Raw genomic sequence first — 14,648 nt, forward strand, 5'->3', positions numbered from 1 at the left:
CCCCCATTGGTAGGATTGAAATGATCAGAATGAAATGATCAGAATGAAATGATTGAAAATTGATGAAATGAAATACTGACCCTTGAATCTGGGGCTCCCAACTGTGACCTGCATCCCCTGTGCTGGAAGCATCCACAAGGACCAGCACACACTGAGGGTGGAGCTGGATCTTGCACTGGTGAGGGAGCCCCCCTTTGTGTGCCTGGGGAACGAGGCTTCCCTGGGTACTGAAGGAGGGGTGGCGGAGAATGGGCCAGGCAGGACTGTGGGGGGTGCCTTGCAGTCCTCTGTTCACCCCTGCGCTCCTCCCTCTGGGCTCAGGGAGGGTTGATTCCCCAGGAGCTAGGGCGCTGAGGATACGAAGACTCCCTGACCCTCAGTTTCCTTATCAGTAAAATGGAGGTAGTGCCAGTAGCTGCCTCATAGGTGAGTGTGAGGAATCAGTGAGACGGACAGACAAGGCTGGAAGTCGCTGAAGCAAGGGCTCGCGGAAAGGCTGCTATTTCCCCCCTCCCCCCTCCCCTTGTTTTCCTCCTCCTTTGTCTCTGTCACTGCCCCAGCTCTGGTTCAAATCTCAACTTTGCCATTTCCTAGCTGTGTGGCCTCAGGAAGCTTCCTAAACACCTCTGAGCCTACTTTTCTGTTCTGTAAGATGGGAATGCTGAGGAATGCATGGTATCATCCTTGTAAACCGCTCACACAGGGCCTGGTGCACAGAAGCCTCCCAGAAGGAGAGTTTCTTCCCTCCTTCCTTCTCTGGCCGCGATCTTAAGCCTGCCCCATCTCTGCATTGTTTCTTGAGCCTAACTGATGCTTCAGCTGTCACCTGCCTGACTCCCGGTTGCCACCTCGTGGCCTAATGGGTGACCGCAGGTTCAGAAGCAAAATTCAAACTGGCTTCTGGTCTGTGTTGGGGATTTAATAGCAAAGCACCCCAAGGGAGGTAAGGAGTGAAAGTGGGGTGCTGCACACAGAAAGGCGCCTGGATGTTCCGTGCAGACAGGAGATGCACGAGGGGCCCCCTGCCACTGGGCCCGTTCTTGCTAGATTCTGTGCTGAGAACTTCCTGCATTTCACTTCGTTGCAGATTTGGCTCCGATTTGAATCAGAGTTTTTCAAATGAAGAAACGGGCTTCTGGGACCATGGTGGGGCACATCAAGGGCTCCAAGGAATTGCAAATGTACGTTTTTGGTACATTTTTGTAACCTAGGGAGCGGATAGAGAGGTTTTTGGTTTTTATTATTCCTCTTTAGGCCACAAATAGGTACTTTACGTATACTCCTCTTTATTATTCAAAATCTCACAGTGTCCTCACTTGATTCTCAGCTAAATCAGAGTATGGGATGTGCCAGTTGTCCTGTCACTGCCAAGGGCCTGACTGACCCCTGGCATGCCCAGCGAGGGCATCTCACCTCCTGCTGTCTCTGGCCTTTGGACCCTGAATTTAAGCTGGGTGTGCCCCGCCTCACTGGTCCTCTGAGGCTGCAACCTCTGAGCACTTGTTCTGGCTGTTCCCTCCTCCAGGAGCCTTCCCCTGATTTCCCAGGCACAGCGGACGAACCCCCTCCGCCAGCTTTGAGTCCTTCGTGCTTGTCTCGCAGCTCCTTCTTGTATGCTCCTCCCAGGCGGGCAGGGTCCTGGGAGGGTCTGCCATGCAAGGGATGAGCAATACGGGGGCTGTCTCCATTCTCCAGTCAAGGCCCAGGGGTTGCCCTGCAGTCAGAGCCATAATAGAGCCCCCTGTCCATCCGTCAGTGCCCGGGGTCAAGGTCTGCCTGGCGTGGGGTCTGGGACACTCAGAGGCCAAAAGGGGGCATCTGAGGCAGAGCAGTGCTGGCCAGCAGGACAGGAGGAACTGAAGAGAGCAGAGTCTTCACTGTCAAGTGGACATTACAATTGTTTTTGCTCCACGGGGCTTCGAGGAGAAAGTGGAACGAGATATGCAAGGCTTAGCACAGCGTAGGGTGCACGGTGAGCCTCCCTGAAGGCTGCTCCCAGAGGCAATGGGTGGAACCCCTCAGCCACCTAATTCTCTGCCTCAGTGCCCGTCGAACCTTCCAGCAGGTCAGCCATGGGCGAGCAGGCCAACTGCATTGCCTGAGCCCAGGGGGCGCCCCCTCATCACGGTGGGGGACTGCAGGGCTGTATGCAGCCACCCTCCTTCAGACCATCCTCCTAATGCCTGTTGGACCGCCCATCTGTCAGGTGGATCCGCATTCCACGTAGCTGCTGCAGAGACCTCACCTTCTCCAATCCAGCCTTAAAACCCCGCAGTTTTCTCAGGGAAGGCAGCAGTGGTGAACTCCAGAGGCAGGACCGGGCCGGGCCTCAGACCCTCGAAGACAAGTTTCGTAGGGTGGGCTCAGAGTCACGTTCCTCTCCTGGGACCACCCCTCTTCTCAACTCCCACAGAACCGTGGTCTAGACCCTCTCCAACCCCAGGTTCCTGGGAGGAATCACCCTGGAGCAAGTTACTTCTCTCCAAGCCTCAGTTTTCTCATCTTTGCCATGGGATAAGAGCTGTTCTTAGTTGTTGTGAGGGTCCGTGAGCTAAAGTCTGTGACTGGCAGTGGCAGGGACTTGGCTACTATTGGTCCTCTGGAAAGAGGGGCCTGGAGGGAGGCCTTCTCCCACACCCTCTCTTGTCTCCATACTCGGCCTACATTTCCTCCCCCTCCCCTGACTTCACTTTCTGGGCTGTGGGGAGAAGACAGGCAGGAGAGAGGGGAGCAGTGGATTAGCACAGCCCCTCCCCTCCACCCCCCAAACATTTTTTAGTGACAGGATTTTGTCGGCAAGAGAGCTGGCAGCCCACTGCTGGGAGTGGGGTGGGGGGTTTGAGCTGGGAGGCTCCTCTCTCAGAAGCCTAGGCCTGGGGCTTGGTTGGAGGACCCAGTTTAGTCCTGCCTCTGTGCTGTGCAGTCTAGGCCAAGTGACTTAATTTCTCTGAGCCTCAGTGAGGCCACTCTGAAGGTAGGAGAGAGTTTCCTTGCTCCCTGGGTCCCTGGGCCTGACCTTGAAGGACCAGGTTGCAGGGCCAGAGAGTGTGGGCTTAGGGAGGCATCCGAGGTGGTGTTGAGACCATGGGTTTACAGCTAAACCTGGTTTTGAGCCCTGGTTCTTCTGCCTCTTGTTGGCTTTGTCATATTGAACTGGTCATTTCCTCCTTCTGAGCCTTGGGTTTCCCTTCTGAAACATGGGACCTTGACATCTTCCTCTCGGGGGTGTGTGGGGTGCGAAGAAAGCGATGAATGGAAGGGCCTCACCCAGAAGCCCCTGGGGCTGGGAGTCACCCGAGGTCACCCGAGCCTGCAGGAGAGAGTGGGGCGGAGCTGCCCCCAGGGGCGCTGGTGCCCCCGGGCAGAAGAGATGCTTGAGGTGGCTTCCAGGTGATCCCAGCTGCAGGAGAGGGGAGGAGGCTGAGAAGGAGCAACCAGAAGGTGAGGGAAGGAGGAGCGCATCAGGACTTCAGGTCTGTGGGCATGAGCCCTCCCAGATGCACAACCAGGCAGCTATGTGCAATGATACACCCAGGTGTGGTTGTGCAAAGGTCTTCACCGACACACAGACACAAGTCTGAGACACCCAACTCCATACACAGATCTAGACAGCCAGTTGCACACCGTAAACCAATACGTGCAGACTCCCAGCTTCCTACACAACCTACCCAGGCACACTGACCCATAGAGCTATTTCCATAGACACGTGGGCACGCATGCGCACACACTGATACTTCCCAAGGTACTCTGAGGAAACTTGAGACCTCAAGGAACATACTTTGAGAACCACATTCCTTGAGGCTCTGCCATCTCCACCCCGCGGCCCCACCCCCACCCCCATCTCCCCTGGATCCCGGGGCCATGTCCAGCCCCGAGTCCTCAGGATTCCTCAGGATTTGGCCTCAGCTTCATTCTCCCTGTCACATTCCCCTGGGTGAGCTCGCCCACCTTGTGCCTCAGTGACCATCCACCTGGTTGTTGAACAGCTGGATACTCAGATCTGGTCCTTTTGAGGCTCAGCCCTGTCCAGGACACCTCTTGGATGCCCCAGAGACCCTCAGCTCCACGTGCCCCAGATCAGAGTGCTCCAGGGACCCCATCACAGTGATCCAGGAACCTAGATATTGCCCTGACTCCCCTCTCACCAGTATCTCCGGGATCGGCCCCTTTCTTTCTCCCCAATTTTACCACTCTAGTCAAAGCCATTGTCATCTGTCACCTAGGTGACCCAGTTGACCCCAGTCTCCAGTCCATCTGACCTAATTGGATCTATTCTCCACTCAGCATCAGGACCCTGGATGGTCTGGCCTTGCCTCCAGCCTCACTGCTTCTCCCCCAGCCCCAAACTTAGCTATTCTTGCAGTTTAAGAGACTCACAAGATTTTGCCAGCCCCTGAGTTTTTGCACAAGCCTGGAGTGCTCGCAGACACTCCTCCCCATTCAGTGCCCCTATGCTGGCTAACTTCCCATCTCAGCTTAGTATGTAGCTTCTTCCAGGAAGCCTTCCATGATGCTCTGCCCCTCCAGATGAGGTTGGGTACTCCTATAACAAGGCTGCACTGTACCTCAACTGAGTTCACACCACACTGTCTACCTCCCTGAGGCAGGGACCAAGCCCCAGTTCTCAGCCTAGTGGCTGGCACTTAAGAGGCCCTTCATATTGGTTGGTTGAATGAATGATTGTGTTGGGGAAAGGGATGGAGTGGGATGGGAGGGATGCATTTGTTTCAAGGATGGAGATGGGTCGGGGTTGGGATAGGACAAGGTTGGGGAGATGACAGTTATGGGATGGGACAAGGGAGTGTGTTCGGCTAGACCAGGGACCCCAGGCTCTCCCTTCCTGACCTGCTGTCCCTGGTGCCCATTGAGAAATCTGCTGATGTCTCATGCAGGACTGGCTCAGGCCCCGCACAGCCTCCCCCCAAGGAGAGGCACCACAGACGTGTACAGGTTGGTTTATTTACAAATATACTGATGTCTCATCTTTTTTTGTTGTTTCCATTTTCTGCTTTTGTGGGAAGAGGCAGAAGGTGAGAGTGGAGGGCAGGGTGGGGTGGTGATGTGGTAAACGCTAATAAATAATTTAACAATGACAAGTTATTAAATAAAATGTGTCTGGGGATGGCGGGTGGACAGTGAGAGTCTGTACAAGGAGGACAGCAATGGCCGGTGGCCCGGTCCCCACACCTGGCTGGGCTGAGCTCCCGTGGGACCCTGGAGGGGGCAGGGGCACAGCAGAGAGGCCCATTGGAAGTGGCACCGTCCAAGGTCCAAACGTTGGAGGGTCCCTCCTGCTCCCCTGGCCCCCAGGCGGCATGTCTACGAGTGTGGGTCCGTGAGCCTTCATGTGTGTCTGGGTGTGAGTGTGTCTGTGTGCGTGCGCGTGAGCGTGGACCCCCTTCCCCGAGGGGCAGAGTGAGCCCAGAGCTGCAGGTTCTCCCAGATGAGATTCTCACCCCAGGTGGTGCCCAGAGCTCAGGCTGGGCCCAGGCAGGGCTCAGCCAGTTCTCCTTCCCCCAAGCCTCACTGCTGGGGCCCTGCTCATCTGGACCTGGTGGACCCCCCTACCTCATCCTCTCCAGGAAGCCTCCCAAGATGCCCAGCCCACTGGCACTGGCCCCTTCTCTACGGGCTCTGCTGAGCCCACGGTCTGACCCTTAGAACCACAGCGTCCCTCTGTGTGTCCTCCCTGGAAGGCTCCACGGGGTAGGTGGTAACACTCGCTGTGTTACCTGGGGCATGTTCCTTCCTCTCTCTGAGCCTCAACTTCCTCAAAGGGAAACAGGACTCAGCCTTTCTCCAGCACTGCCCCTGCCCACCTCTCACTTTCTCCCTCTTCCTCCAGACACCAGACTGTCACCTCCCCCTTCCCTTGGGCTTCCCACCCAGGCACCGTGTGATGGTGCGGCAGGGGCGGGGGTGGTCCTGGCTACTCACGCCCCCCACCTCAGGTCAAGGCTGCACTTCCTACGAGAAGTGGGAAGAGCCTGGCCATCTCAGCTAGCCCCAGACCCCAGCAAGCCTGCTTGGTTCTGCGTGCTTCTGCTGGGTGACCTTCTCTGAGCCTCAGGTTCCTCATCTGAGAAATGGGTCCCCAACAATGTCCAGACAGGCTTGGGATGGAATGTGTATGCCTCTCCTCCTAGGAGAGAGCCCCTAAGGCGGGGGGGGCCTACATCTTGTGCATCTGTCCCCCCACACCTAGTCCAGGGCTGGGCAGAGTGGGCATCAGAGCCTGGGGGCAGCGAGCTGCAGTACAGCAAAGGTGCTACCTAAACTAGCTGATGGGGCATCTTTGGCACGAGGGGCTGAGGTCCCTCTTGCTTTGACAATCTGTGGGTCATCAGCATGGGTGTCCTGTACCAGCTCCTGGCAGAGAGCAGTGTAATGGCCGAGGCAGAGCCCAGGCTGGAGTTGGGGTTTATGAGGCCCCAGAATGGCAATTTTACCAAGACAAGTCATGCCCCCTGACCTGGAGGTCGTTCACCAGACACAGAGGATGAGGAGCTGGCGTGGTGTCCCTATTCTCTGCTCCAGCTCTGTCGCTGACTAGTTGAGAGAGGCCGTGTCCCTGCCCCTCTCCTGGCCCATATTTTCCAGCTGCAGAATAAGGGGTGGACTAGTTGACCCATTCCTGAGGTTCCTTCCAACTTAAAGAGTCTGGGAGAGAAGGGCCAGGCCTACTGGTGGGGGAGAACATCTACCCCTGGACCTGCCCCAGTGCCCCTGGCATGATTCGACTGTGTTAGCATAAGAGGAGAAAGGGGACCATCTCTCAAGAAACCAGAGTGGCTGCCTAAGGGACAAGTGGTGACCCAGGACCAAGAGATGGCACAGAACCTAGGTGGGCTGAGACTGCAGAAGGACTCAGGACATCAACTAAGACCCTGTGGAAGTTCTGTGTAGAACAAGAAGAGCCCAGAAGGGCCAGGCTGGCTGCTGGGGCCTGAGGGCTGACTCTGAGCCGCATCTCCACTCTGACAGCTCTGCCATGGTGAAGAGCGCGGCAAGACGTGAGTGCAGAAGCCCAGGAGGGGCGGGGAGGTTGGCTTAGGATGCTCTGGAGGGACTGAGGTCTCCCCAGAGGACAGAGAAGCAAAACCACAGAGGATGTTGGTGAACTTTGAGGATCCCAGGAAGGGCCAGACAGAGGGGCCCTTCTCCAGACGGGTGGAGAGACACCCATCATCCCATCAGCTCAAAGGCTGGACCAGGCAGACTTCTGCAGCCTAGGGCTCAGTGTAGAATGGAAAGCAGAGCCATGAGCACTGGCTGAGGACACAGTGGCCTCCAGGGGCCAGCAAGGGGTCACTGAGAACAGGGCCCATCAGCTTGGCCTCACTTCCTCTTTTGACAGGGTTAGAGTTGGGTAGATTGGGGGCAGAGGTTGATACAGTGTATCTGGCTCCTAGCAGGGTGTTTGACAAAATGGTCCACATGCCTGGGGTGAGACACACAGGGCCGACTCCTTACATCGGCAGATGTGCTGAGGAGGGAGAACAAACCAGTGGTCACAGAGTTGGGGCGCAGAGCAACTCCACAGGCTGGAATGAATCAAATAAGAGGAAACATAACAAGAAAAAAGTCAAGGTCCTTCACTGGCTCTCCAGGGACCAATAAGTGCCCGCTCCACACACACACAGATGAGAGTTGTGGCTTAGCTGTCACACGTGTGTCAGGGTCAGGGGCTCTGGTTACAAAAGGGCAGGGTGAGTTTCCAAGGTTATGTGCCCTGAACCATTCACTGGATCTCAGGGCACATTAACAGAGGCAGGGTGCCTAAAGTGGGGGAGGTGATTGACCTGCTCACTTTGGCTGGCTGATGACAGTGGGAAGACTGGGTTATATCTGTTCCATACCTTTAGAGGGAAAGCTGGAGCCAGGCTGGGCGGCACAGTTTAAAAGGAAGAGCTGGAGAAGCTGGAAAAGCCTGCCTTTGAGAAGCGAGGACTCGGGGCTGAATAGGGCAGAGGTGAAATCAGCAGAAAAGGCAGCTGACTTGGGGCCCGATGAAGTCACTCGAGGTATGCGAGGAGAGGCAGCAGTGGCTTGGGCAGGAACCAAACATCCTGTGGAGTGCCAGGTGGGTGACTTTTGAGATGCTTTTTCGCCTGGAGGTTCTGCCATTTGGTCTGATTCTACCTGGTTCTGCGGCCTCTGTCTCTGCCCAGGCAGCCCCTGTCTGGGCAGAGGCTAAGATACATCTGTGTCCACGTGCTTCAAGCTCACCTTATCCTCCTTGCTTCCTCCCTCCCCTCCTATTGCTATCAGAGGGGCTCCCTGCCCCTGTCTGGCCTCTTCCCCCTTCCTGACAGGGCAGGGCTGACCCGCAGAGGCCTGTCTGTCTCTTTCAGCATGTCTGTGTATCTGTGTGCGTTTCCGCATGGGTGTGCCTTTAAGTGTGTGCGTTTGCATGTATGTCTCCATCCCTTTGAGTCAGCCTGGGCTCAACCTACCCGTCCCTGGTCCCGCCATGATTCCCCCTCAGGGCAGAGCTGTGGTGGGCTTGGCCCACCTGCCAGGCTCTTCCCTACTCCTGCTCCAGGCTCCAGCTGGAAGGGGTGATCCTAGGCTGGCGGGCCTGACCTCAGAGGCGGGGGAGGTGGGCACACTGCAGGGCACAGGTACACACGCTTCTCACACCATCGTCTGGGGGCATGCACGGGGGCCCTGCCTCGACCTAGGCCCACGCCATGGAGGTGGCCTGGACAGAGAGAGGACATTTAAAAAAATAGAGAGAATTTAAGCTTCCCATAAAAGAGATGGGGAGGGGGAAGGAGGAGATGGAGGCCGAGGTGGGGCTGGGAGATGAGTGGCTGTCCGAGAGCTCTGGGTCCCTGGGGGTGACAGTCTCTGTGGGCAGGACACAGCCCCTGCCCAGGCTGTGCCCGTCTGCCCGTCTGGCTGTGCCCAGTGGGCACTTTAGCCAGGCCCAGTTGGCTGAGGGGAGGGCACCGTATGGCTGTCTGTAGAGTCTGTGCGGGTGGTGGGGCAGCCTCTGCGGCCCGCAGTCCCACCCCAGGGCCCTTGCCCAAGCGTCCGTGCGGCCCGGCTGGCTCTCAGGAGGCGAAGTAGGAACTCTGCATGGAGTAGAGCCTGTCGATGGGGTTCCCCACGCGGGCCTGCAGGGAGCCCACATCCGAGGAGCCGAGGAAGCAGTCGCTGAGGCTGGTTAAGGAGGTATCACTGTCGATGTCGTGGAAGATGGAGTCGTTCCCTGGGGGGCAGAGGCGGTGTCAGCACCGCGGTACAGGCTGGGGCTCCTGGGGGCCCTGTTGGCCCTACAGGCAGTGTGGCTGGAGGTGAGGGAGGGACAGGAAGACCTGCCGTCGGTGCCCGACCAGAGGGGTTGGGGGCTGTGGGTGAGGTCTTCAGGGCGCCCCCTTCCGGTCAGGAGGAGGCAGGTGGGCTGTGTCGGAAGGGTCTTCGGGGGGCCCTGGGGCGGGAGGTGGCTGTTTCGGCCCCAGGCCTGCCAGGTCAGGCAGGGGGCAGGGGCGGTGCTGGGGCAGCAGGGGGTCGGGCGGCTTACCATAGGGGTTCATGTGGTCACCTGGCATTTGGGGTGGCGTGAGGCCCTGCTGGAAGGGGTCGCTGCTGCCGTAGGGGCTCTGCTCCATGGCCACGATCTGCTGCTGCGGCGGGGCCAGCGGCGTGTAGGAGGCCATCATGCCCTCCATGCGACTCGACAGGACCTCTGGGGACAGAGCACGCCCTCACTGACTGGCCCTGCCTGCCCTGTCCTGGAGACCTCACAGATGTACCCCAGGAGTCCCATGACCTCCCTCACGACCCCCCAGTCCAGGCTGCCCACTGCGGTCTCTCTGACCTCCTCCTTCCCAGCCCTGCCCCTGCTGAGGTTGCCTGTGGCCTTCTAGGGTCACTGAGCCTACATATCTGACCCCCCCCCACCCCACCAACCTTCCCCAGACACACAGTCCAGCGTCTCTTCCAAAAAGAGCCCTCCCTCCCCACCTCCTCCCTTCCTCCTACAGCCCTGCCCTCCAGGAGCTCCCAGCCTGGGAAAGACAGAGGCTTCCAGTGAGCAGCCAGTACTGATTCGATAACATATGGGTGCAGTGCGTGCCCTGCATCTGGGAGCATCAAGGTGGAGCCCGCACCCCGGCCAACAAGGCTCAGGGAAGGAAGGCTTCCTGGAGGAAGGGGCCCTCCACCTCCACGCGACTTAAACAACCAGCAGAGGTTCAACCAGCCGAGCAGGGGGCAGGCATGCCAGGCTGAAGGGCAGCAAAGGCAGAGAAGAGAGAAACTTCCCTGTGGGAGCAAGGAGCCCAGTCCATGGGGTTGGAGCGTGAGGACAAGAGAAGGTCATGCCTGGGGAGAGAGATGGTTCCTTGGGGACCTGAGCTGAGTGGGGGCTCCCCTGAGGCTGTAGGAAGCCAGTGGAGGGTCTTAGCTGTGGAGGGACTGTGGAGAAAGTCTGGGAGGGTGGAGGCCAGAGGAGGAGACCATTGGGGGGGGTTGGGTCCGTATTAATGCAGATGCGGGAAAGACTAAGAGGGGCACGAGGGACATGGGACAAGAAACCACTGCCTGATTTGGTGACTGAGCAGATGCAGTGCGTGTAGGACAGGACGGGGGAGGTGACTCCTGGGTTCCTGGTGTGGGTACTGGGTGGGTGGTAGTGCCATTTGCTGAGACGGGGTAGGGGAGCTGTAGGGGGTGTTTTGTGCATGTGGCAGCCGGGGCAGCGGTATGAAGTGCAGTATGGGCTGTGATGAGCTCGAGGGGACCGTGGAACATTCCTGGGGAGGCTGCATCCAGGGCGCAGCTGGGAACACCGGAGAGTGAGACACAGCTTGGGAGCAGGCTGGGAGACCTGAGGCCGTGGCTGCAGCCTCAGAAGGCTGGGCCATCTCGGGAGAGGGGGCAGAGAGAGAAGACAGGAAGAGCTGGGCTCTGAGGCTACGGCCTTGAAGCCCAAGGTCCAGCCTGGGACCCTGGTCTGGTCCCAGAGTTCTGAGTAGAAGGGGCTGCCCATCAATCCCTTGGCATCTGCCTCAGAGACCCCGGCTTGCCTGGGAGCAGGCAGCCGAGGCCCCTACCCCAGCTTGGCAGACTCAGGGAGTTCCCAGTGCCTTCCCTTCAAGACCTAGAAGGCTCCATGTCCCCATGGGGCTGCGGAGGCCAGCCCCAGGCCAAGTTGTGGAAGCAGCATCTAGGCAAAGCCCAGTCCACCCTGGACTCCTCAACACCTTCAGACTTTCTCTGGAGACTTCTGCTGAATTCTACTGTGGACAGTAGGGTGTACGGTCATGTTAAAAGCACAGGCTCAGGAGCCCTACACTCCGGGCTGAAGCCTGGCTGTGCCCCTTACTAGCTGAGTGATCACAACAAGTCCCTTAGTCTCACTGAGCCTCAGTCTCCTCATCTGTGAGATGGGATGTAACGATGCCCTTCCTCTCAAGGATCTGTGAGAATTGAGACGGAGCGTGTGGAACGGTGAGAACAGTGCCTGGCACACCGCATCACTGTTTTGTTGTGGTTTTTTTTGCGGTACGCGGGCCTCTCGCTATAGTGGCCCCTCCCGTTGCGGAGCACAGGCTCCGGACGCGCAGACTCAGCAGCCATGGCTCACGGGCCCAGCCGCTCCGCGGCATGTGGGATCTTCCCGGACCGGGGCACGAACCCGTGTCCCCTGCATCGGCAGGCAGACTCTCAGCCACTGCGCCACCAGGGAAGCCCACAATGCTGTTTTGAATATGGAAATTCCGCCACCCCTCTGGGCCGGCGGCCCTGCCATCTCCCCTCCTGTGTCCCACAGCCCCCACTGCCCCTCTCCTTTACTATCTCAGCAGGTTCCAAGGCAGCAGCTCCCTGAGCTCTGACGGCCTTTGCGGGAGGTTTCTTGGGAGTCTAGTTAGAGACTGAGCCCCACCCCGGGCCGCCCTGCTCACCTTGGCCCAGCCGCTGGGAGTTCTGCTGCTCTTGTTGCTGCTGGTGCCGCCGTGCCAGCTTCTTCATCTGCAGGAGACACAGCGTGTGCCAGTCTCCGCCTCCAGCCCCCCTTCATTCCCACCCCACCCTCATCAGGCCCCTGGTCTTGTGCCTGCACCCCCTCCCCATCCCACCCCTGTCCAGCGGGGTGGCAGGTGCCTGTACTCACCTTTGCTCTTTGGTTCTGAAACCAGACCTGGACCACACGCACGCTGAGGCCCGTCTCCGCCGCCAGCGTCTCTCGGACCTGCCCATAGAGAGGGAGACGGGTCAGGCCTGGGGGTAGGCCGGGGGCAGCAGCTGGGAGGCAGCAGGTTTGGGGGGATGGGCGGGGAGGGGGAGGGACGCCCAGCCCCCAGCAGGAGCAGAAGGGGTGGTGTCTAGAAAGGCAGCGCGTGCGGGGCTGTCAGCCTCCACCCCACCCCAGGCGCCCCTCACCTTCCGGCAGGGCTTGGAGGAGACCTCAAAGGAGGCCTTGAAGGCTCTTCGCTGCTGCGTCGTGAGGATGGTCCGGGGTCGTTTGGGCCTCCGCGGGTCCTTCCCGTCGTCCCCACTGCCCTTACTCTGGCTGCCCTGTCCCTTGGCCGGCTTCATGTCCCCATCTTCGTCCTCGCTCTTCACTGTGGGGGACACACCCCAGCCTGTCAGCCTTGTATCCTCAGGCAACTTGCTACCTGATGGGATCCCATCACCTCCTGCTAACACAACTCCCCAGTGCCCTCAGGGTAAAGACCACCCCCTTCCCCCGGCCCACAGGCCCTGCCTATCTAGTCTCTCATCTCCCATCCAGGCCCTGTGTGTCACCTTCCTCAGCACACACTCCTCACTTCCTTATCTTGGACCCCCAGGGAGACCTGAACCAAGGCCCCCAGACATGCTCTGCTGACCCCACAGGCAGACACACACAGCAAGGCACCCTGGTGAGCAGGCAGAGACACACAAGCACGCATGCGTTGCACACTCAGATGCGCACACGTTCAGAATGGCAGAGATACAGGCCCACATGGGGACAGGTATGGGCACTGCAGAAGCACGCAGGTGTACACGTGCGTCTGGACACGCTGAAGGGAGCACAGGATGCTCACCTGTGGCCGATCTGCTGTCCTCAGCAGGCCCATGGCCCGCCTGAGGAGAGATGCTCGCATCTGTGTTCATTCTGGGCCTGGGCTTCCCCTGACCCATCTTGCCTGGGACCCACCTTGTCCTGCCGGCCTCCGGTGCCCGGGAGACCCCAGCCCAGCATGTCAGCCTTTGGGAAAACCAGTTCCCACGGCACTAGCCCAGCACTAGCTGGGCCTCACGGCCCAGAGGGGAGGCTACCAGGAGCCTGCTTCCTTGGAGCTTCCAGGGACTAAGAATTGATGGGCAAAGACACACACTCCAGACGTTCTCACACAGGAGTACATGTGACCATGACATGTGCACGCGTACACACACACACACACGTAGAGGTGCATGCTCACAGGCAGGGACATACAGACATGCACACATCTGAACAGACACACACACCTGCATGCAGAAGCATGTGTATTCACCCGGAGGCACACCCACACCCACTTCCATGCCCGAGTTGTGGGTCTCAGAGATGCCAGCCCCAGACAGATAGCAGAGCCTCCCTCCCAGCCCCCACGCCTCCTGCTGACCCCGAGTCTGAACTGGTCTCCTTTCTCCTAGACCATCTTCCTCTGAGCATAAGCCCCTGTGGAGGGGACCTCCCTCCGAGAACCCCTCCCTAGGCCTGGCGTGAACGTGCCAATGGCACCTGGCTGGCCTCTGCTCTCCCACAGGAGCCCAGGCAGCCTGGCCGCCGTGGTGCCCTGCCCAGGGATGGACAGAGGTACAGGTGGCTTGGGAGCTCACACCTCCTCCAAAGGCTCTGGCAGGGACAGTGCTCCTTTGTGTGGGCAGGTCCTGTGACCATGGGCTCCAGGTTCCCCACAAGGCCCAGCAGATCAGGGCACCTCCTCCCCACGCCCCCCTCTCCAGTCCATCTTCGCCACCCCCAGGAATGACAAGGTGCCAGCTTGCTCCCTGACTCTTCCCTCCTTAAGACTTGTTCCCGGCTGGCCCTGCCCTTCCTGCCAGGAGGGCTCCAAACTGGTAAAGTCTTTTGGGGGCTGGAGCAGGGTAGAGAGGAGGCTTCACCCCGGGAAATGGAGTCTCTCCCTCCGCCACCGAGGGCCCCAGTCTCCCCATGCAGCGGGGGAAAAGGGAATAGCTTGGGGCTGCTGTTCCCCACTGCTGAAGACTCTGGGGGGGTGATGCAGAAAGGCTGCATCAGATCAGACACCTGCCGCCTGCAGACCCGGTGCTGGGAGAGACCCCTGGGATGCTGTGCTGTTGGGGGTGTGTGGCCACAGCAAGGATAAGAGCCGGGGGAGGGTGGTGGGCCAGAGAGCAGGGGGTGTGCCAGCACGTGTGTGCAAGCTACAGTTCATGTAAGCACGTGGATGAGCGTGTGCGGCCACATGCATAGGTGTTGACTGCGTGAGTGTGCTGGGGCGTGCGTGTACATGTTGTTTACATGGGTGTGGGCTTCTGCATGCTTGGGCATGTAAGCACATGTCTACACATGGACATGTGTCTGTGTATTTACACTCCTGGGCATGGGTATCCACACATGCATTTTATGTGCTTGTGTGTGTGCATCTGTGATCACATGCACCTACACCTGTGTGTGATAGTGTCCAGGT

At 58.9% G+C, this 14,648-nt stretch overlaps 1 protein-coding gene across 1 annotated transcript; it reads right to left on the reverse strand.

Annotated features, from left to right (window-relative positions):
* Window positions 1-8,827: 8,827 nt before the first annotated feature.
* LMX1B (LIM homeobox transcription factor 1 beta) lies at window positions 8,828-12,585 on the reverse strand. The gene is made up of 5 exons (XM_028494307.2): window positions 12,394-12,585; window positions 12,125-12,202; window positions 11,916-11,982; window positions 9,530-9,694; window positions 8,828-9,217 (listed from the first exon to the last, which is right to left on the reverse strand). The coding sequence occupies exons 1-5, from the start codon at window positions 12,547-12,549 to the stop codon at window positions 9,060-9,062; spliced, it is 624 nt and encodes a 207-aa protein (XP_028350108.1). The 5' UTR covers window positions 12,550-12,585; the 3' UTR covers window positions 8,828-9,059.
* Window positions 12,586-14,648: the final 2,063 nt, after the last annotated feature.

This window comes from Physeter macrocephalus, chromosome 9 (genome assembly GCF_002837175.3).
Source record: "Physeter macrocephalus isolate SW-GA chromosome 9, ASM283717v5, whole genome shotgun sequence".
NCBI lineage: Eukaryota > Metazoa > Chordata > Mammalia > Artiodactyla > Physeteridae > Physeter > Physeter macrocephalus.

Bases quoted from the DNA above. Each gene is read 5' to 3' on its own strand.
- LMX1B (XM_028494307.2), bottom strand. From the start codon at position 12,549: ATGAAGCCGGCCAAGGGACAGGGCAGCCAGAGTAAGGGCAGTGGGGAC. The intron at 11,983-12,124 runs GTGAGTACAGGC...TGTCTCCTGCAG, and splicing joins TTCAGAACCAAAGAGCAAAG to ATGAAGAAGCTGGCACGGCG. The intron at 9,218-9,529 runs GTAAGCCGCCCG...TCTGCCCCCCAG, and splicing joins TGACCACATGAACCCCTATG to GGAACGACTCCATCTTCCAC.